General features: G+C 36.1%; 1 protein-coding gene across 9 annotated transcripts in view; it reads right to left on the bottom strand.

Annotated features, from left to right (window-relative positions):
* Nucleotides 1-7,155: 7,155 nt before the first annotated feature.
* Rapgef6 (Rap guanine nucleotide exchange factor 6) overlaps nucleotides 7,156-24,264 on the bottom strand; it is a 212,625-nt gene continuing 195,516 nt past the window's right edge. For 6 of the 9 annotated variants that reach the window (XM_047556030.1, XM_047556031.1, XM_047556033.1 and 3 more), the window contains 5 exons: nucleotides 21,588-21,722; nucleotides 15,538-15,763; nucleotides 12,906-13,408; nucleotides 10,189-10,503; nucleotides 7,156-9,085 (listed from right to left, as the gene is read on the bottom strand). In XM_047556030.1, the coding sequence (XP_047411986.1) occupies nucleotides 9,060-9,085; nucleotides 10,189-10,503; nucleotides 12,906-13,408; nucleotides 15,538-15,763; nucleotides 21,588-21,722 (1,205 nt within the window). In that variant the 3' untranslated portion in view covers nucleotides 7,156-9,059. Of the gene's footprint in view, nucleotides 9,086-10,188; nucleotides 10,504-12,905; nucleotides 13,409-15,537; nucleotides 15,764-16,726; nucleotides 18,651-21,587; nucleotides 21,723-24,264 lie in introns of those variants that run through there. The other 3 variants (XM_047556037.1, XM_047556038.1, XM_047556039.1) reach the window with 2 other exon arrangements.

Here is a 24,264-nt window from a genome sequence, read left to right as displayed (position 1 = left end):
TTCTTCTAGAAGAGAACTGTGCACTGACATTCCACCTCTTCTGCCATTTTGTTTGTCAGCAGCAAGTCACAGTTTCTGATCATAATCAAAGGGCTTCTAGGAGGGCATGATCAAGTCACCATGTGTGGCAGACTATGTTTTTCAAACAGGGCTACAGCAATATTTTCTGCCCCCATGTTCTTCCAGAAGCTTGTCCCTTCATTAAGTCCACTCCCCCCGCTTCCCTGCCACTGGACCTGGGCGAGACATTGTGAGCATGTGGGGCAGTGAGAGTGAGGGGCTTCAGGGACCAGGTGATGAAGAGCTATGCGGCTTCCCTGGCTCTCTTTTTCAGAATGTTCTTAAAACCCAGCCTCCAGGGAACAAGGAATGCCAAATCAGCCCGCACGGAAAGACCATATAGAGACGGTAGGTCCATGTAGTCAGGAACTGAGGCCTCAAACAACAGCCAGCGTTAGCACCCAGCCAAGGGCCTTCAGATAATTCCTGTCCTCAGGTTAAGACCTCAGTCCTGTGGGGTAGATACAAGTGCAAATTCCTAACTCCTAACAAGCATAATAAATGCATTTTTTATGCCACTGTTTTGGGTTGATTTGTTATATAGCCCTAGCAACTGGAACAGTACATTCATAAAGGAGAAAAAAAATCACTATGACCTCAATAAATTCAAAAAAAGCATTCGACAGAGTTCAACATTAATGATAAAAACTTTGAGAAAAGTAGGAATAAAGAACACTTTCTTAATCCAATAAAGAAATTATACATATTTCATGGTGAAAGGTGGACATTTTCCTTATCATCACTTTCAGCATTATACTGAAAGTTCTGGCTAATAAAATAATAAAAAGGTGTTAGAATTAGGAAGGCAGAAATGGAACCATCTTTAGCTGCAAATTACATACAGAAAATTTAAACTATTAATCACTAGAAATAAGTCGAATAAGGCTGATGGATAAACATTAAAATCAGTTTTATTTCTATGAAGACAAAATAATTAAAAATTGAAAATTGAAAAGCTACTGTTTATAAAGGCAAACACCAAAAGACTTAGATTAAATTTTACATGAAAAGTATGAATGTTTTTAAACCCAAACAATAAAACAGCAATAGAAAATGTAAATGGAGAAACAAACCAAGTTCTCAGAAGACTAAAAGTTCATAAAGATTATTAATTTCCTTCAAATTGATAAACTCAAGAAAATTCCAGTCAGAATTGCAAGTGTATGTGTGCGAAAGCTGATGTGCTAATTCTAAAATCTATTTGGAAATAAAATGATAAAAGAACTAAGATATTCTTGAAAAAGAACGACAGAATACAGATCCCAGAAATAAAAATGTATATGGACACACACTTGATTTATAGCAAAGACGGCACTGAAGTGCGCTGGGAAATATCCTTTTGCTAAATGGCACAGGAGTGATTTGTAGGTAGAGGAATGCAGTCTGACTCCTACCTCAGACTATATACAAAATCTATTCTCGAAGTATTTTAGAACTGAATTTAAAACAGAACAGGTTCTTGAACTTGGAGTAGGGAAAGACTAAATAGAACACAAAAGGCACTAATCATAAAAGAAAATAACTTTCTCTGGTTCAGAATGAAGAACTTCTCTTCATGAAGAGACACCATTAAGGGTATGTATGACAAAAAAAAAAAAAAAAAAAAGCCAGAGTGAAGTATAGTGCTTTTGTATATCCTATTAGAATTTCGACTAGTTCTTAAACATCTTACCTGCTTTTCGTTCCTGTTCAGAGTGCAACCATTTGTATTTTCTATAGATTTCCCTTGGGATCCCTGGAAAAGAGCAGTACTCATCAAGTAGTTCCACATCCCGATGCTCAGGTTTACAAATACCTGCATTAGGAATTCGTTGCAGTTATACTGTTCATTCACTGTTGTTCAAAGATTATCCAACCAGAATCTGTTTAAAACTTCCTGGAATTTCCTCATTTGAAAATGCTCCCAGACCATTACTTTTGTGAAGAATAATTCTACTCAAATATCACTCGGGTCTGCAGATGTAGCCTGGAAAGTTAAGAAATTATCTCCAGTCTCTTAAAAAAATCCTCAAGAATTGCATGGTAGCATGAGGCCACCTAGTGGCTACTGTGTGTTTTTACCATTTCCCCTTGAGTCCACCCTCTTCTTCCTAAGCAGTTTTCTGGATCATCTACCATTACAACTACATTAGAGGGCAGTTAACACTTGCATTGTTGTCAATTCCAGACCTACAGAGGTTTTCATAATGAGATGAAGCATCTCTCCATATGATTATTGATAGCTTTCTCTCTTCAATGAAACGTTAGTCTTTTTTTTTTTTTTTAATTGGTACCATGGTTTGAACCCAGGGACACTTAACCACTGAGCCACATCCCCAGCCTAAAGTTGGCTTTGAAAGCAGCCCTGGTGACCAGGCGACCTTCATCATCAGTGCCTTAAGGACACTGCTGGCACTGCCTGAGGCAAGATGTGGCTGTCTGTAGAATGAGGAGGAGCAGAGAGCCTTAATTATTTCTTTTAGATAGCATTTTTTTTCCTATTTAAGAAATTCCTACCATTCTTGATTTTGTTATGTAAATTCAATGTTATTTCTTCTGTGTTTGGTATAACCTAGCCATGAGGCTGTCAAGGACTAGAATTTTCTCCATGGACTTTTAAGAATGTTACATCCAATTTATTATAGGACTACTAAATTTTCCTCCTCCTTGTTAAGGTTTTGGTAAGTTACTTTTTTTCTTCTCTATGCGGTACTGAGGATTGAACCCAGTGCTCTACCACAAAGCTACACCCTCAGCCACATGAGCTGTTTTATTATCAATTCCTGTGTCTTATTCTCTCCAATAAACTTTTCAGTCATGATGATTACTTTTTAGTCCTAACATTAATTCTGCCCTTTTTTTTCATTAATCATTATCACCAACAGTTTGTCAATTTTATTAGTCTTTTCAAAGAATCAACTTATTGTTTTGTTAACCTTTTGAGGGGGACATGTTATATATTAAACTAATTTGTGCTATTATTTCCTATTTAGGTTTAATTTTGTTATTATTCTGGTTTCTTGAGAACAATGCTTAATCAGCTTTTAGCCTTTCTTTTCATATATGCATTTAAGGCTGTATACTTCCCTTAAAGACCACAGTTAACAGATAATGGGAAAACAATTTGACTGATCATCAAATAGATTCAAGAAAAGCATTTGACAATACTCAAAACCATAAATTCATTTTTTCTTTTTTTTGGTGGCAGATACTGGAGATTGAACACAGGGCCATTCTATCCCTGAGCTGTATCCCCAGTCCTTTTGTTTTAAATATATCTTTTAGTTGTAGATGGACACAATACCTCTATTTTTACGTGGTGCTGAGGACTGAAGCCAGTGCCTCACATGTGCTAGGCAAGCGCTCAACTGCTGAGCCACAAGCCCAGCCTGCACCAGTCCTTTTTGAGACAGGGTCTTGTTAAGTTGCTGAGGCTGGTCTTGAACTTGTGATTCGCCTGCCTCAGCTGCCTGAGTTGCTGGAATTATAGGTGTGTACCACCATGCCTGGCTAAATCATAAATCCTTTTTAACAAAGTATTAAACTTTTTTTTAAAAAAGTTTAATACTTCCTTAAACTCATAAACACCATGGCATTTAATGGTGAAAGAAATGTGAATGATTTCCCCGAGATCAGGGACAAAGATAAGAATTCCACTCTGACCACTTCTGTTCAACACTGAACATTTTGGTCAATATAATAAAATTATAAATTATAAATTTTTATGAGCATATTAGCATGCAGAATAATCTAAAAGAATATATAAATTGTTAGAATCTAAGGGAGCTGTACTCATATATATTTTAATAATTGTTTTTATATATATTTTAGTTGTTGATGGACCTTTACTTTATTCATTTATTTATGTGTGGTGCTGAGAATCAAACCCAGAGCCTCACACATGCTAGGCAAGTGCTCTACCATTGAGCCACAACCCCAGCCCTGCATTCATATATTTTAGCAACAAATAGAAAATAAAAACCTAAACACGTTCCAAGAGTGTCCAAATAGGTTACACAAATGGTACGCCTAAGTTGTACCCCATTTGTTTACAATAAAAAAAAAGGTTCATTGATTTTGTAATATCTTTTAAAAAAAAAAGTGTCCAAATAACCAATAAATACTTGAAAAGATGCATCAATTATTAATCACTATGGAAACTGCAATTAAAATCACAATACTGGTACACACTTACCTGAATGTCTTGAGAGGAGGAAAACAATAGGCTGACTCTGGGATAGTGTCTCTCTCCTAGATTGATCACATGCTTCCTAGGAGTGGGGAGAGGTGGAAGGTTCCTGAGGTTTGCTTATGGACCTCCGCATTGCTGAACTACAGGGTCTAGGTCCCCAACAACAGGCAAATAAACTTATTGTATTAGTTTCCTAGGGCTGTTAACAAAATTGTCAAAAACTAGGTGGCTTAAGGCAACAGAAATAAATTATCTCAAAATTCTCAAGGTTAGGAGTCCAAAATGAAGAGGTCAGCAGGGTAGGACTTTCTCTGGAGGCTCCAGGAGCGAGCCCTCCATCTCATCCCGTTCCTGCTGCTGGCATTACTTGACTTGTGGCTACATCTCTGTGCTCCATCTTCACTTTGGCTTTTCCTGTGTGTGTGTTATATTTCCCTTTTCCTCTTTCTTATAAGAATAGTTCCACCAGCATTTAGGCCCCATCAGGTAATCCAAAGTAATCTTATCCCAAAGTGTTTAATTATTACATCTACAGATTCTTTTCCTAAATAAAGTTTTACAAATTCCTGCATAGGGTTTGATGCTTTTGGCTAGCTGTTATCCAACTAACTTCATTTGTGTTTAATATTTTCCAAATCAAAGAAAAAATGAGAGAGATGGGAGAAACTGTCACGGGAAAAACCTGGTGTTTATTTGGAAGGGGAGAACTAAGAATATGGAAGACCTGGCAACAAAGACTGGAGATTTTACAAAGGGGTGCTAAAGCAGAATTTCCTTCTTCTTTGACAGGTCCCTGATTGCAAAAAAAGGTTGCATTACCATATACTTGTCCAAAAGAGTTGGCAGTAGTATGCTGTGGTAGACCCAACTATCCGCCCAGCTGATATCCATTCTCATTCTTCACTGAAAAGAACTCTAATTTTGTTTGGGCTATCAAATGCTCAGAACAGATCACTTCCCTAATTTCCTTAGAGACAGAGGTCATACAACAGTTTTGACTACTGGGATGTTAAGCAGAAATACAAAAGGAACTTGTGTATTTGTATCTTTCCCTCTAAATCCTTCCTTCCTAAAGTACTGAGGTGATTCCCTGGGTTCTGTCAGGTTCTCAAAGTCCTTTACAGCATACAGCATTGTAGAGTTACTGTATCAAACTGAACAGTTTGGGGACTTCTCTGTTATAAAAGAAAAACAATTCCTAATGGGGTTTAAGTCACTGTTAATTGGTTTGCAATCAGACACAATTTTAACCAAAACAGTTGTTTCACAGATTCCATGTGGGTCAACAGTAACAGTAACAGACCACTCCAATTTCTCTGCACACTTAAAAAAATAAGGCCTAGGGCTAGGGATATAGCTCAGTTGGTAGAGTGCTTGTCTCACAAGCACAAGGCCCTGGGTTCGATCCCAGCACCGTGTAAAAAAAAAAAAGCCTGCCCACCAACACAGATCCCAGAACAGCACGTATAATTATTTCATCTATTCCATACATTTACAATGAAGTACAGAGAACGTTAATGTAGATTCTTTATTGATTCCACCAATGTATTAGTAGATATGGTAATAATAAATGGTACTTTTACATTCTCTTAACCAAAAATATAACAAATATTTACACTCAGTAAAAATACAAAAAGCATACAGAGGCACTGTCTTTCTAAAAGACATAAGTTTAAGAGGTATCAAAAAATAGGAGACAAACATTGCTTGTTACAGGATACCATACAATCACTGAATTGTGCAGTATAATTGCATTTTGATAATTAAAACTGTGCAATTTTGTTTTTGTCTTTTGCTGATAAGCTTACGCTTCAATTTTAATCAAATTTAACTGCATTCTGTATTTTAAAAATAAAGAAGCCTTAAAAGAAGCACAACAAAAGCTGAAGATGAACTGGGGTTCAAGTTTACATTTAAAAATGTATTCATTACTTTTCTGAAGATTTATCCTTTATTTCTAGCCTTTAAGTCAGCTAAAAGGATATACTTTAACAGAATGTTTTCTACAAACTTTTATATCCAAATAACAATCACCGTTTTAACTATATAAAGGACCCCCCACCCGCACCACCTTTTTTTTTTGTAGGGGAAAGAATACTTTATAAAGAACACCTTTCTTGGTTTGTTCTTAGAAATCCCTTTGATTACTGCTGCATTTCCTGTCTAGAAGAGATGCTCAGGAAAGTGATATAGATGACAATGATCTGACTTATCACCTTCATGAAAAACCCATTAAAGAATTTTTTTCCCCCGAAGATCATCTTGAAATCATCATTTGGAGGAAATGAGAATCTATTAATTATAATAAACTTTAATGGAACTATGTGCTGGATTTACTAATTCTCCAAATCTTGTATTACAAAGAGATTTTGTTGAAGCATACCATTTGGCAAAAGTTTACACTGAGGGTTTACTGTTTTACAAGTTTTGGCAGATGTAGAGTTGTGGTGGGAAGAGTGGGCACTAGCCATTTCAATGAAGTTTACATTTATAAAATAAACACAAAAAGGGATTTGGAACTGGAGCAAAGACAAGTTAAGGCTTCCCTGTTCTAGTCATATGAGAAACTAAGAAAAGGCAGAAATGTACCCTAAATTAAAATTTGAAAAAAATAAAAAGTTCATGATTTTGTAAGAGATTCATACATATCAAACTACGAAGCATTTGGTTTTAGTTCCTGATCAATGTGATCAGCTGATCCAAACACTCACAGTTAAAGCTAGATACAACAAAGGCAGCTACATGGTGCAAGTCTAAAACCACAGGCCTCAACTCTCTCTGAGCAAGGTATTATTTACATCGCTAAGGCTAAAGACAGTAAGGCTTCCATTTGGTTTGAAAGACCTGCTAAATAAACAGATGCTGTGCAAATAGCACATTTTTCTGGAGTAATGGATATAAAATGGTGAGAATACCTAAACTTGATAAAAAGGTGGTTATAGAAATTTTTTTTTTTTTTTTTTTTTGCTGAGGACACAAAAACATTATGCAAATCAGAAAATAAAAAACTTATAATCAGAGAACCACTATTTATAGACCAAATCACTAGAGTATGACTTTCAAATCAGTCTTTTTGATTCACTTTTCTCTTCAAAGGACCAAGAAAACTATGGAGTCACCTAGCTTTATTTTAAAATACTGGGGTTAATCTCTAAGACTCAAGTTTCAGATTAATGTTTTTTTCTCCAGAGAGATAATCATTTTGATGGGAAAAATATGAATTACTACCATTTATGACCTGGAATTCATTTATGATTTTAAAAGAAAGGGGACAGGAAGAGAGAGGAGAAAGCCAGGGGGAAAAAATACAGATTCCTAAAAAAGAAGTCACAAACTAAATCCTGTATGGTCACATATGGAGAATCATTCTGAAGTAAACCCATTTAGGCTCCAAGTTGATCTGGATAGTGCACCTTAATGGCTTTGGCTTGTTTTGTTCTATTTTTTTTCCTCCTTTTTTTTTTTTTTTTGTTATCACAGAAATTTGTGAAAATCTCACTTGCCTTTACATTAAAAAACAAATGAAAAAAATTTAAACTCGATATATATAGAAAACGTTAATTTTACTAACTTCATCTAGTAAACAGTCACTGAAATTTTAATTAAATACTTAAATTAAGAATGCTATGCCCAAGAGGACAGAAAGGTATGTTCCATCAAGGGCTAAAATGAGAACTCGGAGACAATCATTCAACTCTTTCTCCCACAGAGTTTTCAACCTGTTATCTACCTTGATGGGCTACTGAGCTTTACTGAGAGGGCTCAGAGCTGCATGTTTTTATCAAGATGGATGCAACCCTGTGCTGAGATATGTGGGGGTAGTATGTTGCAGGACAATGCATAAGATCAAATTCATCTTCTTGATTACAACACCAATGATTATACTTCTTTTAAAAACTGAACTCCATACTTGAATTGTCAGAATTTTTAGTTTAGGGTTTCCATAGAGTAGAATTCTCTGGAACTCATTCTCTATTGGGTTTATACTTTTAGTTTATAATTAGATGCAGCATGACTTCCCCTTCAGAAAGAATTTTATATATGTCATTTGACATTCATTCTTTGGAAATTAGGGTTCTACCTATTATTTTACCTCCCCTCCCCTTCCCCAAAGGTCCTACAAGAAACCCTGTGGCAGCTTCATTTCATATTATGATCTAGAAGGTTCCTAACACTTCCACTGCAAAGAGCTTCTTAGCTTACTCAAACTGAGATTCCCCCACCCCACTGCATTGGTGCTCAGATCAAGTTACATTTCTGTATAGATCAAGCACATCATCTTTACAAGATGACTTCTGTTCAGCCAGATCAGAGACAGTTTTATGGCCTCGAACAAACATCAGCTAACAAGGGCTCCCACATACAAACAAAACCACAACACTTTAAATAATAAATTACTTTTTAAATATACAAGAGTAACTTTGATATTGGCAGACATTTTGAATTTGTCCTTTTAGTCCAAGCTATAGCTTGGAAATAATAATACCACTACCTTTAAAATAACTTGTTAAAAAGGAAAACCTACAGTGATATACATGGGGATGACTCAGTTTGGATTGGTTCTGTAATGTGGTCGGTCCCAAGGCAGGTATGGTGTGCAAAGTGCAGAATGGTATCCAGGCACAGCATCGATAGCTGAGGAAACTGCATCTTCAGGAATTAAATGAAAGCAAGTATTACATAGGTCTATCTCATTGCTCAGAGTACAATGAAACCTCTGGGTTAGTAGTAGCAGCAAGCTATTGGTTGGCAATGGCCTGCGGAATCATCAGGGGTTCTGTTGACTTCTCTAAGACTTTTGGTGGTCTTCAAAAGGGTCATCCAATGGTTAGACTGCTGACACCTGTTCATTTTCTGAAAATTAAAAAAACCCACAAATAACAGATCAGCATATTAATAAAGATCAAGTGATAATCTAGTGATCTGTTAGAAAATTTACAGATCTCAACACAGAAATCCTCTAAAAAACAGCCCATCAAGGCCTAGATTTTATTGTAATGACATTTCTGATCACACCAAAGGGTGGAAAAAAACTGGAATTTCATAAATGTTTTAAATTCATTTTATTATTTTATTGTTCAAAAGGATAAAACCTCAATTATTTTTGCTGGGTGTGGTGGTGCTTGTCTATAAACCCAGCTACTCAAGAGACTGAGGCAGGAGGATTACCAGATTTCAGGTCAGCCTGGGCAATATAGTAAGAAGTCTGTCTCAAAAAAGGCTGAGGATATAACTGCTGGGTTCAATCCCCAGTACCACAAAAAACAAACAAAAGAAATTGATTTAAAAAAGCCAATTAATCCCATTTGTTTACAATAATAAAAAAAAAATAAAATTTTCATGATTTATGACCATTTAGCTCATTAAAAAAAAAAAAAAAAAAAGCCAATTACTGGGGCTGGGGTTGTGGCTCAGTAGCAGAGCACTTGCCTTGCATGTGTGGGGCACTGGGATTGATTCTCAGTACCACATAAATAAATAAAGATATTGTGATCATCTACAACTTAAAAAAGAAAGAAAGAAAAAAAAAACCCAATTATTTTTTTCAAACTATTACCACAGGTACAAAGGCAGTCAAGGACATGGCAAATAAGAGGAACTGTATCAGTAACATGATTTCAGACAATTTTGTATTTGAAACACTTCCAGGCATTATTGTAAGCCACAACTCCACTGATATCAAGTGCTTCTTCTGAAAATTATCCTATTAGACTGAGTTGCTATTCTATCAAAGATAAGAATACTCTACTGGGACTCAGCAGAAAGGTACTGGGCTCACAAAAAGGAGCAGCTTGCATCTCCATTTAAAAAAACACACCATCATATTTAGGGATTTCTTATTTTTTTAGACAGAAATAAAAAAAAACATTAATTACCATAAAATAACCAGAGTAAAGATCATTTATTATTGATTCGGCAATTCATTTAAGAGCCATTAAGGTAGGTTGTCAACATACCATCTGCTTCGCTATCTGCATCAGTCACATCTGCTAGTTTAGGATGGGATGGCTCCAAATTATGCCTCTGAGACTGAGTTACAATCTTCGATGGAACACAGGTCACAGGGCTGCTACTGAGAGAAGCTGGTGGCAGTCTAGAGAGGCTGTTATGCATCATCTTTGACCTCTGCACTGCCACACTATAATCAGGAGGTTTTAGGTGCAGGTGGGGTCCTTCCTTTAGGTCCGCTAAAGAAATTCCCATATATCCTGGAGGAGTAGGAGGTGGCTCCCTATACCTATCATCCTTCTTGGGTGAAGTGACACAGTACACTGGCATGAAAAATAAGCAGTGGAAATGTTAATGAAAAATGTAAGAAATAATACACACACAGAGAAACTTATTATGATGACAAAAGAAATTAAAATGGATAAAATAAATTTAAATATAATGACAGATTAAAACATTTTTAGAAAGCTTAATAAACAATATTGAAACCTGTTTTTAAAACACAGGTTACATTAAAAATACAATTATGTTAATTTATAAACGTTAGAGTGTGCTGAAGATGAATGACACTGATGACAAACTTCCTTCTGTAGCACTCACATCATAGAAGTGCGTGACAAACTCCTGAACTAATGCTAGTCTTAAAGATGACAGAGTCAAACATTTAAAAGTTCACCCTAAACATCATACTCTATTGGTTAGTAGAGTTTTCATTACAAAAAACCCAAAAAACCCAAACAACAAAACAACACACACACACACACACACACACACACACACACACACACACACACACACCCCAAACCAAAAGGACATTTGGATCACTAGAGAGTTGTTTTAACCTTTCCTGAGACATGAACCACTGTTCTATGGTACTACTGGGCAGGTTAGTTCTCAGTCCAGGCACTCAGACAAATTTAACTTTCCTGATAAGGATGAACTCATTTCTCTTAGGACCAGGACCTTACTTCTAACTTCTGCTTTCTGATTAAATGGAGAAGAAACCAAATCCATAATTTTAGGAAATTCATCTTAAATTAGGTTTATCTGATCTTCAGTGGGCATTAAAAGTTAATAATGACTTTAGTTGGGCACAGTGGCACATGGCTGTAATTCCAGCAGCTCAAGAAGCTAAGACAGGAGGATCACCAGTTCAAAGCCAGCTTCACCGCTGGGGGCATAGCTCAGTTGGTAGAGTGCCTGCCTCGCAAGCATAAGGTCCTGGGTTCAATCCCCAGAACCCAAGAAAAAAGCCAGCTTCACCAAAAGCGAGGCATTAAGCAACTCAGTGAGACCCTGTCTTTCTCTAAATAAAATACAAAATAGGGCTGGGGAGGTGGCTCAGTGGTTGAGTGTCCCAGAGTTCAATCCCCAGTACCCAAAACAAATAAACAAAAACCCCCAAATTAATGTTGACTTTAAATCTTTTTTTTTTCATAAGTTTTTTATAAATGTTGGGATTAGGGCAAAGCTTCAAAAAACATGAGAATTAGATAAAAGAGGAAGCTCCATGCAATGAAGACAAATCCATGAGACCTACATGACAAATGGCTCAGTATATTTTGATTTATGCAACTGATTTTCAAAACAAAAAAATGCCTGTAAGAATACATTTGAAAGAACTATTAAATAATTCTAATATTAATTCTCTTATTACAGGATTAGGTTTGTCCATATTGAAATTTCTATACATCTACTAGCATAATTTGAATGTGATATCAAGGTCAGAGAGGATGTCCATTTCAGTTATCAAGAGAAGAATGAAGAATGTAAGTGATTTTCCAAGAGCCACTAAGAAATGAAGAATTTAAAAATGTACATTCCCATTTGGATAAGAGAAAGATTTTTATATTCTCGTACACATATCCCTACAGTGGGGTTACCTAAAAAGGTTTACTAAAAAAAAAAAATCCTTAGGAAAAAAATGAATGAGAACTAAACACCCAATCTATAGTGCAATTTAACAAGTGACTATAAAATAAACACATTTTAGTAATTAAATGTGATATCACGACTATGTCACAGAATTAAGAACTGATAATGAATAATACTGATTTAACAAATAGTCATTCAAGTATTTATATAATTCAGGGAATACATTTTTCAAAAATGAGATTTGATGGTTAAATACACTATGAAAGCCTAGAATGAAATTCTCAAATTAGTTGGCACACTAATGATATGCACCAGAAAGTTATAATGAAAAACATTTCAGAATGATTTCTTTCTTTCTTCATGGTACTGAGGATTGAACCCAGAGCTTCCTGCATGCTAAACATATGCTCTACTAAGCCCACTCTCGATTTCTTTATCATATATTCCCCCTTACTTTTATTACCTAAAAGTAACAGAAGAATTAATGTTTTTACCGTGCATGCAATAGCAATTGTGGTCCAAACAATCTATTCCCTTATGACAAAGGGAAGAATCCCTTTATTACTACTGTATAGTAATGTGATGATGTTCTTCAACAAAACAAAAATATCTTAAAAATAACACGATAAATGTATTCACTTAATTACATATCTTCACACCAGACTTTTCATTTTAATGGTTTGAATATCTGCTCCAAGGCCCTTGAGAAGTCATGAATTTTAGGAACAAAGAGAACGATTTTTTTTCCCCGAGAATAACATCCAAGGTCAATATATTCCAATGCCTTATTATTTTCTTTTTTGCCACAATCTCTAAATACCAAATATACAACAAAAAACACATAACTTACCAATCAAGCCCTTTTCTGTGCTTGAAGTGACAGTTTTATAAACTGGGTCAGTGGCATCCTTGGGGTCCAAGCTGTCAGACGACTCAGTGGGGGTACTCTCCAACACTCTTCGTTTAACTGTCCCATAGTTTGGTTCATATATATCAGACAGAGAACTGGAGGAGGCCCAACTCTGTCTCAACTGATTAGTCTCTAGGTTTCCCTTACACTGGCCACAAGTCCTAGAGCAGCCTTTAGGACAGGAGTAGGGCTCACAGTCAGTGGGTTCCACTTCCGCAATGGGATCATCCAAATGAGTATGCCTGTAGGAGTTCAGAAAGTCCCAGCTTTTTGGGTTTGGAAGGCTCTGAAAGTTGTCATGGGAGCTGCTTGAACAGGAAGTCCAACTTCCACGACCACTATCAGCTGCTTCAATAACAATATGCTCATGAGAAATCTCTTCACTGCTCATAGAAGTGGAGACAGCTAAACCCTTGATTAGAGATGGCTTTGAAAGTGTCCACCTACAATCGGAAATAAGACACAATTAGAAGTAATTTACTGGCTTACTGGGAAATCTTTCTTTTGTCCATTCCAAGTATGACCTCTTATAAGAAACAGAACATACGCAGCTAGAAACATATAATGAAAAACTCAAATGCTTAGGCAACATTTCCTAAAAAAATTTTTAAATAAATTTTAAGTGAAATAAAATTAACCTTCTCATTCTTTTTCAATATACTCTTCTCCAATGGGTAGACTTAAGAATCCCCAACTTGAACCATGTTTTATTTTTCAAGTTACACCTGAGGTTAGCCAAGTATAGTACCAAGGAAACAGCAACTTCCCCCACTATTTACTAAATGAATCCTATCATTTATAGGAAGAATCCTCAAACTTAGGCTGATTGGCCAAATGTAGCCAACAGCCCATTTTTGTATAGTTTGGAGCAAAGAAAGGTTTCTATATTTTAAAGGGTTTCAATAAAACTGTACACGGCCTGCTAGTCTAAACTATTTCCTATCGAGATCTTCACAAAAAATTTGTGAACCCTTTATTTATAATATAGAGAAGGGGTTGGTAAACTACAGGCCAAGGTCAAATTCAGTCCTCTGCCTAGTTTTGTAAATAAATTTTTATTGAGACATAGTAATGCCTATTTGTTTATGTACTGTCTACAGCTGTTTTAGTGTTAAAAAAGGCAAAGTAGTTGTAATAGAGATCTTACAGACTGTGAAATCTAAAATATTCAGTATTTGGGGCTGGCGATTTAGCTCAGTGGTACGGAGCTTGCCTAGCATATCTGGGAACCTGGATTAGATCCTCAGAACAGGAAAAAAACAAAACAAGCAACAATAACAAAACAAACAAGAAAAAAGGTTAATTTTTATAGAAAAACTTATTCTATGATAATCACAACTTAGAAACCTTTACAAATGAATATACTAAAATATATCTTAAAATACATATATTAAAGTAGATGAAATTTAACAATATTTATTACTTTAGAATAAAGTTTTTCCATGCTTTATTGAAGATTTCTATTTTGCTTGATTCTAAATAGAAATTTGAAGTCAAATTTTTTTCTCTTTCTACATTTTTTATTGGTACATTACAGCTGTCATAATGATTGGAATTTGTTGTTACATATTCATATTGGAGTTAAGTTTTTTAAAAAAGATTAATCTTTGCTAACTCATTATTCTTATTCAAGTGATGTTTTCAGACAAGAAGTTCAAGGACTGGTACTACTCTCCCCACCTGTCTATGATATGCACAACACGGGGTGTACTTTTTTTTTTTTTTGATACTATAGATTCAACCTAGGGGCACTAAACCACTGAGCAACATACTCAATCTTTCCCCCCAGCTTTTTAAAAATTTTTGAGACAGTGTCTCAATAAGTTGCTTAGAACCTCTCCAAGTTGCTGAGGCTGGCTTTGAACTTGCTATTATCCTGTCTCAGTTTCCTAAGTTATTGAGATTACAGGCATATGCCACCAGGCCTTGTGGAGGTGTACTTTATATTATACAACCTTTCTGAGAAACCTCCAACCTATCAGCCAGTTTCTTTTTCTTCTTTTTTTTGGGGTGTGTGTGGGGGTGGTGGTGGTGATGGGAGTGTTGCTGGGAATCCAACCCACCGCCCTTGTGCAGGCTAGGCTAGGTAAGCACTCTACCACACAAATTTATCATTGGGCTAAAAATCCTTAGCCCTAATAGCCAGAATTTTAAGTACCACCTTCCCCAGATCAATAGTAGGTACATTTCTAAGTTCTTTTTGACTGAAAAGATATATAATGATAGAAGTTACTTCAATTCAGAAACACTTTAAAATAAGCATACATAGCTGGGAAGCAAGACTAAGACAGGAGGATGGCAAGTTTTAGGCTAGCCTTGGAAACTTAGCAAGATCCTGTCTCAAAATAAAATATAAAAAAGGGTTGGGGTGCAGTTCAGTGGTAAAGTGTCCTGGGGTTCAATCCCCAGTACACAAAAAGAAAAAAAAATCATACTTCTTTCAAAATGTATTTATTTCCATATTTAGCATAGATACGCACTTGGCCTTCACACAAGCTAAGATGGGGAGTACTGCTTAAGGATGGTCTCTTGGCTTAGGTTTTATGATGCAAACACAGACAAGGATGGTTACCCAGGACCAAGCTGAGTATGGTCTCCTATCCCTGAGGAGTGCTCTGTCTTTTCCAATGTCCCAATGGACTCAGGGACTGACATAGTCTGAGAACACCGTTCATCCTGTAGAGTTGCAGACATAGAGTCAACAGAACAATTGCTCACGATGCTGGAACGTGAAGAGATCTCACTATGACTGGAGTCAGACAAGTTGTCCGATTTAACTGATGGTATAAGTGCATAACCTGAATGAAAGGAAAAAAGAAAAACAAAACACTAATCAAACTTCAAAACAAAGGAATAAGAGTGGGAGTAGTTAGGGAGAGGATAAATAAAAATATTTAGAAAACAAAAAGAGAAAGAGGTAGCCATCTCAGTTTTCATCTATATAGATGTAATAGTGCCCAATTTCTCCATACATTCCCCTAAATATCTGTTTACCTACTTAACCCACATCTCACCAATGCTCTAAATTCAATAGCAAAGTAAAAATCCAGCATTACTAAGAAAATCTGTCCCAAGGTATGTCTGGTCTAGGTTTTCACACAGTCACAAGCATTTAATAAAACAAGAAGGCATTAAGCACATAACAAATATTAAGAAGTATACAGAGTTTCTCAATTTCTTTTTAGCCCTATGCCTCCTCCTTTAATTAACGCAAATATTTCATGGCCTAATTTAAATGCAAAATACTACCTAGAGAAAGGGGTGGGAGTTAGGACTCAAAGGAAAGAACTACATTTTTGGTTTTTCGAACTACATATACTTACCACAGTTCTCATTATGCCACCTAAGAAGTCTTGCCCTGAGTTGAGAATTACTCATTTTTTTGTGATGATGAGGAGAAACCCAGAAATCCCACATGCTAGGCAAAAGCTCTACTATTGAGTCATATCCCATGTTCTGTTTCAGTATTTTTTTTTGTTTTGTTTTTTTTTGGTACTGGGGACTGAACCCAGAGGCACTCTAGCACTGAGGCACTGAGCTATTATATCCATAGTCTTTTTATTTTTTGAGACAGGGTCCTACTGGGATTACAGGTGTGTGTCACTAAGCCCAGTCCTGTTTCAGTGTTTTTAAAGATTGTTTTGGATTTGGACTTAATTTTACACCTACTTTTCTCATTCTTCATTTGTTTGCAGAATACTAAACAGCTGAACAGATAGATTTAGAAGAATGTATAATGAAAAAAAAAAAAAAAAGGGACTACATGTTTTAAATTTTCTATAACTTACTGCACAGCAGATAGCCAGAGATTTTCTTTTGTATTCTTTGGGTTAAAAGGGTAAGGATGGAATGAGGTGGAAGGATCCAAAACCAAATCTGCATCATGATGTTTAAATGTACATAATGGTCCATTTTGATAACTGGAAGAATAGAAACCACACTTTTGTATAGAAATGAAAGGAAATGACCTATTAATCCCAATAAGCGGGTAGGTCTCTAGAAAGCAAACAGTATCTTCTTGCTCACAGAGAAAGGATCAACATGTATAATGATCTTGGACCAATCCCTAGCAACATCATTAAGAACTAGAGGCTTAGCTCCAAGATCTTTTTCTGATTTAAGAATCTTGGGAGTTTATTCACACACAATTATAGTCATTCAAGAAAAAATGTGTTGTATAATAACCACAGTAGTAGCCTCATTAACTATTTCAAGGAGAAGAATCAAGCCCCAGAAAATGTGTGATTAACCTATGGCTTAGGGGCCCAAGAACCACGATGACTCAAGATAAGCTAGCCTCTGGAGTTATATCACTCATCTTTGAGCTTGAGAATCATTGTTATTTGCTTATGCCCATAAACTGATTAGCCAATTTTCAAGAGGATCAAGAAAATGCATATGGTAAATTAAAAAAGAAATAAAACATAAAAAAAAAAAAAAACCTTCCTCAAAAGAAAGATCATTACTCTTTTATCCTATGGAACAGTTTTGACTCAAAAATAATTTCATCCTTGTGTGTTAGGTTCAGTATTTCTCAAATATAATGTATTCCAAGACTCACCTGGAAAGCTTATTAAAATATATATTCCCAGGCCAACTTCTGGCAATTTATGAGGTCTGGGATGGGGCATAGTAAAGCATTTTTAAACAAGTTTCCCAGATGATTTTGAACCTGTTAGATCTATTTCTCTTTCCTCAATTGGATATGTGAAAGGCAGATGATACAAAAAATGGATGTGAAAAAGGTACAATTTCTTGCCTCCCAAACTCATCTTTGTCCATTTGCTTATAAAGTACTTGGGAGTACTAAGATGGCAATAAAATTCTCTAAGGCACAGAGAGATAATCAAATCAGGTAATCAAAAATACTCAAATCAGATTATTACCGGGTGTTTTATGGCGAAAATGAACACTAATTCCTGAAAATCTATATTTATTTCACTCACAGACCCAGCTGCAGGAAATAAAGCCAACTACAGAAAACAAGAGAATAAAGTTTACTAACTCAACACATTAGTAAAATAACATGTACAAATAAGGCACTTTTAATCAATATTACTTTGTTGCTAGAGGACCTATAATATTAATCATTAAATGCTTATTAGTAGTATTTTACTAAGTTGTCTGCCCAAATGGCTTAATTCAAGCTACATTTACATTAATAACTGAAAACAAATTCAACACTAAAATTAAATAAGGAACTTCGTCAGAGTGTCTTTCTCCTTTTAGACTTGAATCGCGTATGGAAGCAGTTTAAAGTATTACTGTTGCCTCGGCTATTTGAATTGAAGATGTCACTCCCTTTCTCATCTTTGATATTGCTTCCAACATCCTTCACTTTCTCACAGCTGTCTGTAGCTTGATTGTGATCTGCGTCCTCTTTTTGGCTGTTGACTAGTCTTTCCCTTGAAAGAGTTCTTTCCCTAAATCTTCTAAACGGGGATGTCATTCTTTTTCTGGTTGTGTTCTCATAACTTGTCCTGTCTCTATTCTCCTCAGTGGCCTTCTTGGTCCTGTCTGTTCTTTTGGCTGTGCTCCTGGTAATCTGAAGGATTTTCTTTTGCAAGTAAACCCCACCTATTCCGGGGCAGCTCTGGCCACTGATCTCGATGCTGGACTCACGGGGAGGGGATGAGGAAGGCCCTGAGAGGCGCAGGAGGATGCTGTGATCAGATATACTGCCAACTGGAGGGAGAAATGCAAAAACCCTGACATGATCAATTAATTCTTTCCAGTTAATCACAATCAGCCTGGTTTACATAACATTTCACTAAAAATTTTATTATCTTGACAACATCTGAAAAACTGAAATCTAGCAACTTATTTTTTAATGCATTGAAAATGTACTATATAGCATAAATACATTGTTATTTTAAGACAGAACATAGGAAAAGGGTTATATTGATCGGAACAAGCTGGTGGTAAAAGTGTTCAAAGTAAAACAAGGTGGTCAAATCATCAGAAAAAAATAGAGTAACAGGTAACCAGAACTATTTATCGAAAGAAATTATGCCTGTCTAGAGTTTTCCAGCAGATTTTACTAAGAAAAAGCTTAGTAAAAACCAAATGGAACACACCAATGGTATAAGTATAATATTTATAAAACATAATTTCTAATGCTGCTGTGGCTCTAAGGTAGAAAGGTTGCCTTTCTTAAACGCCAAGGAAGATACAATGCTTAAAGTCTCTTGACTTCCCTCTTTTAAGTGCTTGCTTGTTTAAATTCCTCTTATGAAAACATGAAACAGGATTATTTTCTTAATTGTCAGAAAACAAGTAATTTTAACCCAGGCATGGTGGTGCACATCTGTAATCCCAGCTACTCAGGAGGACTGCAAGTTCAAGGCCAGTCTAGGCAACTCAGTGAGACCTTATTTCAAAATGAAAAATAAAAAGGGCTGGGGATGTAATTCAGTGGTACAGCCACTCTGGGTACAATCCCCACTAGCACATGGAAAGAAGGGGGGAAAATAGAGAGAAAACAAATAATTCTAGAGTTGAGCAAGAACTAAGAATGGAACCTAATAACATACTTAGTGTAATGACATTTTTGTTCAATCAGACAATTGGCAAAAACCTGTCTATGCAAATATAGTCAGTTGAGTGAGTTATTAGTTCATTCGTTAGTTTGTTCATTCATTCATTCATTCATGTGTGTGTGTGTGTGTGTGTACTGGGAATTGAAGCCAGGGGCGCTTAATCATTGAACCACATCCCCAGCCCTTATTATTTTTTATTTTAAGACAGGGTCTTGCTAAGTTGCTTAGGGCCTCACTAAGTTGCTTAGGCTGCTTTTGAACTTGCAATCATCCTGTCTCAACCTCCCTCGATGCTGTGCCACCATCCCTGGCTCAGTTGAGGTTTTGACAAAACATATTTGACAGAACAACAAACTGAAACAGTGCTCAAGAGAATTTCTTCAGGATTCTAAACATGATTATGACAGGTTCACAAATCTATAAACTTCATAGTCAACTGTCAGCTACACACTGAAAGACAATCCAAAAAAGACTTTTCTATTCCAATGGTGAGAGTGGATTTTCTGTTGGGAATAAGAGCAATGGGGGCCTTCCAATTCCTGACATTTCTTCCTCCAAGATATAGTCACAGGCACCAAATCAGATCCAACTAGCTTTCTGCTTACAGAATTTTCTATTCTGGAATGGACCTCTGAACAGTTTCCAAAAGGGGTGAGGGATGTAAAGTACTCCTTCAACAGCATTAGGAGCACACAAGCACTGTTCACAAGGATTCCCAAGGCACTGCTGCCAGTCCTGCTTGTCAAGACCTGATGAGGGCACTCTAGATGGGACCAGAAAAAGAGATAAGGTCCATGTGCCTCAAAAAATCATGTATGAGTCACAACAGGATGAGAGATATGTGTTTATATATGTGTTTATATATTATATATATGTTGCTTATGTGTTCTGATTTTTATGAAGTTTTCCCTGGTAAAATCTGAATGAAAATTCTAGCCAGTCTCAGCTATGTGAGAAAGAGCAGGTGAGTACTGGAGCTATGTTGCCCTGGGTTGGCAGCAGGGAAAGAAAAGAGGTGCTAATTTATAGCAAATAAGACTTTATAAATATTATTACATTTAAACTTTTGAGCACCCTAAAATAGATGGTCTTTCCTCTCCATCTTTCAGAGAGAAAACCTGACCCTATAAATAAGTTATATACTATAACACAGATATAGCAGGGGACAGAGTCAGGATCCAAACTCAGATCTGACATCACTGCTATGTTTGGTGGCAAAAAATAAGAAAGAGCCCTGAAGAATGAGATGAGATGAAACTCAGAACATGGGAGCTGAGGCAAACTCTGGAAGTTTCTCTGTCTTGATAGAATTTCCAAACTTATCTCCTGTCTGCCTATGTACCATCTTAAGTGATAATTATTTAAAGATGTAATTCCTTTATATCTGTGAAGATCCCAGTATTAGGGAGCTTTGTCTTCTAGGGTACAGAGGCCAATGTAAGAAATATATACCCTATCTAGGATGTTACATGTGCATTAGGATGAAATGGAATCTCCATAGGCACTGTCTAGGCTAGCCAAGAAAAGCTCTGGTTTTAAGTATAAAAACACATGTAAAAGAACAAGGACATCAGATTTTTTATGTTGTTCAGTTCTGTGTAAGTATAAATGTAAAAATTTATAAAAGTATTTATTGTTCAAAATACTGATACATAAAAAGGTAATTGCTATTGCTAAAAAAAGGAAGTATCAACTTAAATATTTGTTCCTTTTTCTACATCTTTACTTGCTTAAAAACAATTTTGCTGTAGAAATTTTTATAGGCAAATACTCCATTGAAATGTTCAAATACTGAAAATTTGGAAAATAACATCAAGAATTGGCATAGACCTCTGCCTTATTTTTATTTATGTTGGCCCTCTGTCACAGAAGTTAAGAACTACCCTCTGAATTCTGGAGTCCTAGATATAGGATGAATAACAACTGAAAAGCATTTGAATAATTCAATAAGAAATATCAAAGTTCAAAAAATAAGTCTTAGCAGTTGGACTTTTCTATTATTCATTTATGGACTAAAAAGCAAAATATTTGCTAGAAAGTGATGTTCAGTTTAACAAGAACAAGCCAGAAACGTCTGTCTTACCTTTGCGTGGGGAACCTTGGGGAGATGCAGGAGGACTAGAATGTAAAGATGATACCACAGACAGAGTGTCTTCTGTATGTTTCTTACCACTTATTTCTTCAGTTGGTCCTAAAACTTTCTGAGGTAAACTTGAACCTAAGAATAAAAATCAAAGAAGTGAGTAAGTGCCATTTCACAATTAAAATGTCTATAGTTGCCTAAATCACTACATTACTAAAGCCACAATGTACAATGGCTAGTGTAGTCAACTGAAATGTGTAAATGACAAACGGAGACTAAATGACTGGATAATGGCATACAGAGATTCTCACCTCTAGTTTAATCATTCAAATTCAGCTGGTCACAGACCAGTTTATAATAAATAGTTTGCCTTGTGGCAGAAGAGAAATCAATTTAACAGTCTGAGTATAGTGCCCCACCCCTCACAATTGACACACTTGTTTGAATTCTTAAAGAGGGAAGACATGGATTCAAACTCTTTCCTCCCCTCTAGAGGTGGCCTCTCCAAGTCAGAGTGAGGCATGTGGCAGGGGCAGTGTGGGGATGCTGGCACTGGCACTACCTGTGGTGCATCTGTGCTGAGGGTACACAGAAGAGGCTGCAGGGCTGCCAGTCCAGCCCTTTTCAAGAGCACTAAATTCACACTACAGGAGAGAAGTAAACAACAGAAAGAATCATGAATTTATAGAAAAATAGTATGAAGCCTAGTGGAAACATTCTTGCAAAGTTCTATCATTACCCTTGTCCAACAGCTGGCACTGTTTTTAGCAAGGGTCAAACAGAAATGCTTTCAATATATTGACAACTGACTTTTTACATGTGGTCTTCTCTAAGAAATGTCAAAGAACTACTGACACTGTTCTTAACCAGCAGAGTAAGCACAAGTTTGATGAGGATGTGGCCCCGTAACAAGCAGCTTTTGACACTGAAAACACTTTACTCACAGTATACCCGTATCACTTGAATACAGTTTTAATATACAATATATTTATCCACAAATACCAGTCACATTATAAGGGGCAGATGGGGGGGATGACACAGGACTATTGAGTACACACAGTATTGCCTCTCAGGTGCTGATATCCAAGTTAAGCAATAAAAGCTAAATTTGTCCTTCCCTCACTCTTAACAAAGTTATCAATTTTGCATTCAATTCACTTTTTATTTCTGCAGTCACTAAACTAGTCTAGGCCCTGAGCGATTTCCAATAAACTGTTACATCAGCTTTCCATTCAGGCTTTCTACCTCTGATCTTGCTGCATTCTCTACTATAGTCTGCATTCTCAAACATAATTTGGATTATTACTTTCTCTGTTCAAATCTCTTTAATGGCTTCTCAATGACAACTTGCCTTTTAGCATAGCAAATTATAATTCTGACATATTAATGACAGATTCTCAGTAAGGATAAAATACTACCTTTCTTATTGGGTTATTATAAAGACTAAACAAATGTATAGTCAGTAAAGCACTGTGAACTGTGTCTGGAACTCCCTAAATGCTAACTGTTAACTTTAGTTACTATATCTTTCAGTACTCTGCATGCAATTTGCAGTCAGTCAGCAAAGCACTTGTAGTTCCTTGTAGACACTAAGCAGTTTCCTCTGCTTGAAGCAATTTTTCTGAAATCTTTGCCTAATTACTTCCTTCCTCATCAACCGTCTTAAGGTTTTGCTTAAATCTTATCTCCAAAAAGCTTTCTTTTGAAGCCCCACCTTGTCACTCCTTCTGCTAAAAATACCTCTTGTTTTTTTCTTTTATATGTTCTGTATATACTCCCAGCATAACAGTAAACACATACTGAAGTATCTGTGAGTCTCTAAATATACCAGACTGAAAATCTGGCATGGGAGAGGGCATTTATTTTCAACTTTGTACCTTAAATAAAATGAAATTAAATTCACAAATTTCTACTGAATATGTATTATACATAATGTCTAGATTAAGTAATAATTTTAGGAACCAAATCTAATGTAGCTTCCCATCTGAAGGCTGAAATAGTGATAAACAATAAAAAAAGAGTAATCAGGATAATGTTCACATGGCCTAAAAGCGGGGAAGAAATTTGGTGCATATATAAATCTTTACAAACTTTACATTTTCTTCCTCTCTTTTCTTTTTTTTGGTACCAGGGACTGTACCTAAGGGCATTAACCACTGAGCCACATCCCCGGCCTATCTTATCTAGTTAGCTAGTTAGTGGTGCTGGGGATTGAATTCAGTGCCTGTGCATGAGAGGAAAGCACTCTACCAACTGAGCTATATCCCCAGCCCTTATTTTTTTATTTCGAGACAAGGTTTCACTAAGTTGCTGAGGCTGGCCTTGAACTTTTGATCCTCCACTTCAGGCTCTGGAGTCACGGGGATTACAGGTATGTGCCACTTAGCCAGGCTAATTGTCACAGTTTTTGCAGGTTACACCTGTAGTTGGTATTTCATTAAATTCATCTTTTAATGCAGTAAGCCCTTGATGTATTGCCCAAGTTTTGATGCAAATACCCAAGATATATTACTATAAGTTTTTTTGTGATAAACATTTTAGTATTATAGGAATTCCAAGGTTAACATTTAAAACATGCATGCTGTTATCAAATATCTCTAGGGAAAGTGAAACATTTTCTGATTCATGTGATATTACACAACTTACAACAGCTGATCTTCTGAGTATTTCTATTTGT

Source organism: Sciurus carolinensis, chromosome 6 (genome assembly GCF_902686445.1).
Source record: "Sciurus carolinensis chromosome 6, mSciCar1.2, whole genome shotgun sequence".
NCBI classification, from domain to species: Eukaryota; Metazoa; Chordata; class Mammalia; order Rodentia; family Sciuridae; genus Sciurus; species Sciurus carolinensis.
This window is presented reverse-complemented; position numbering and strand designations above follow the sequence as displayed.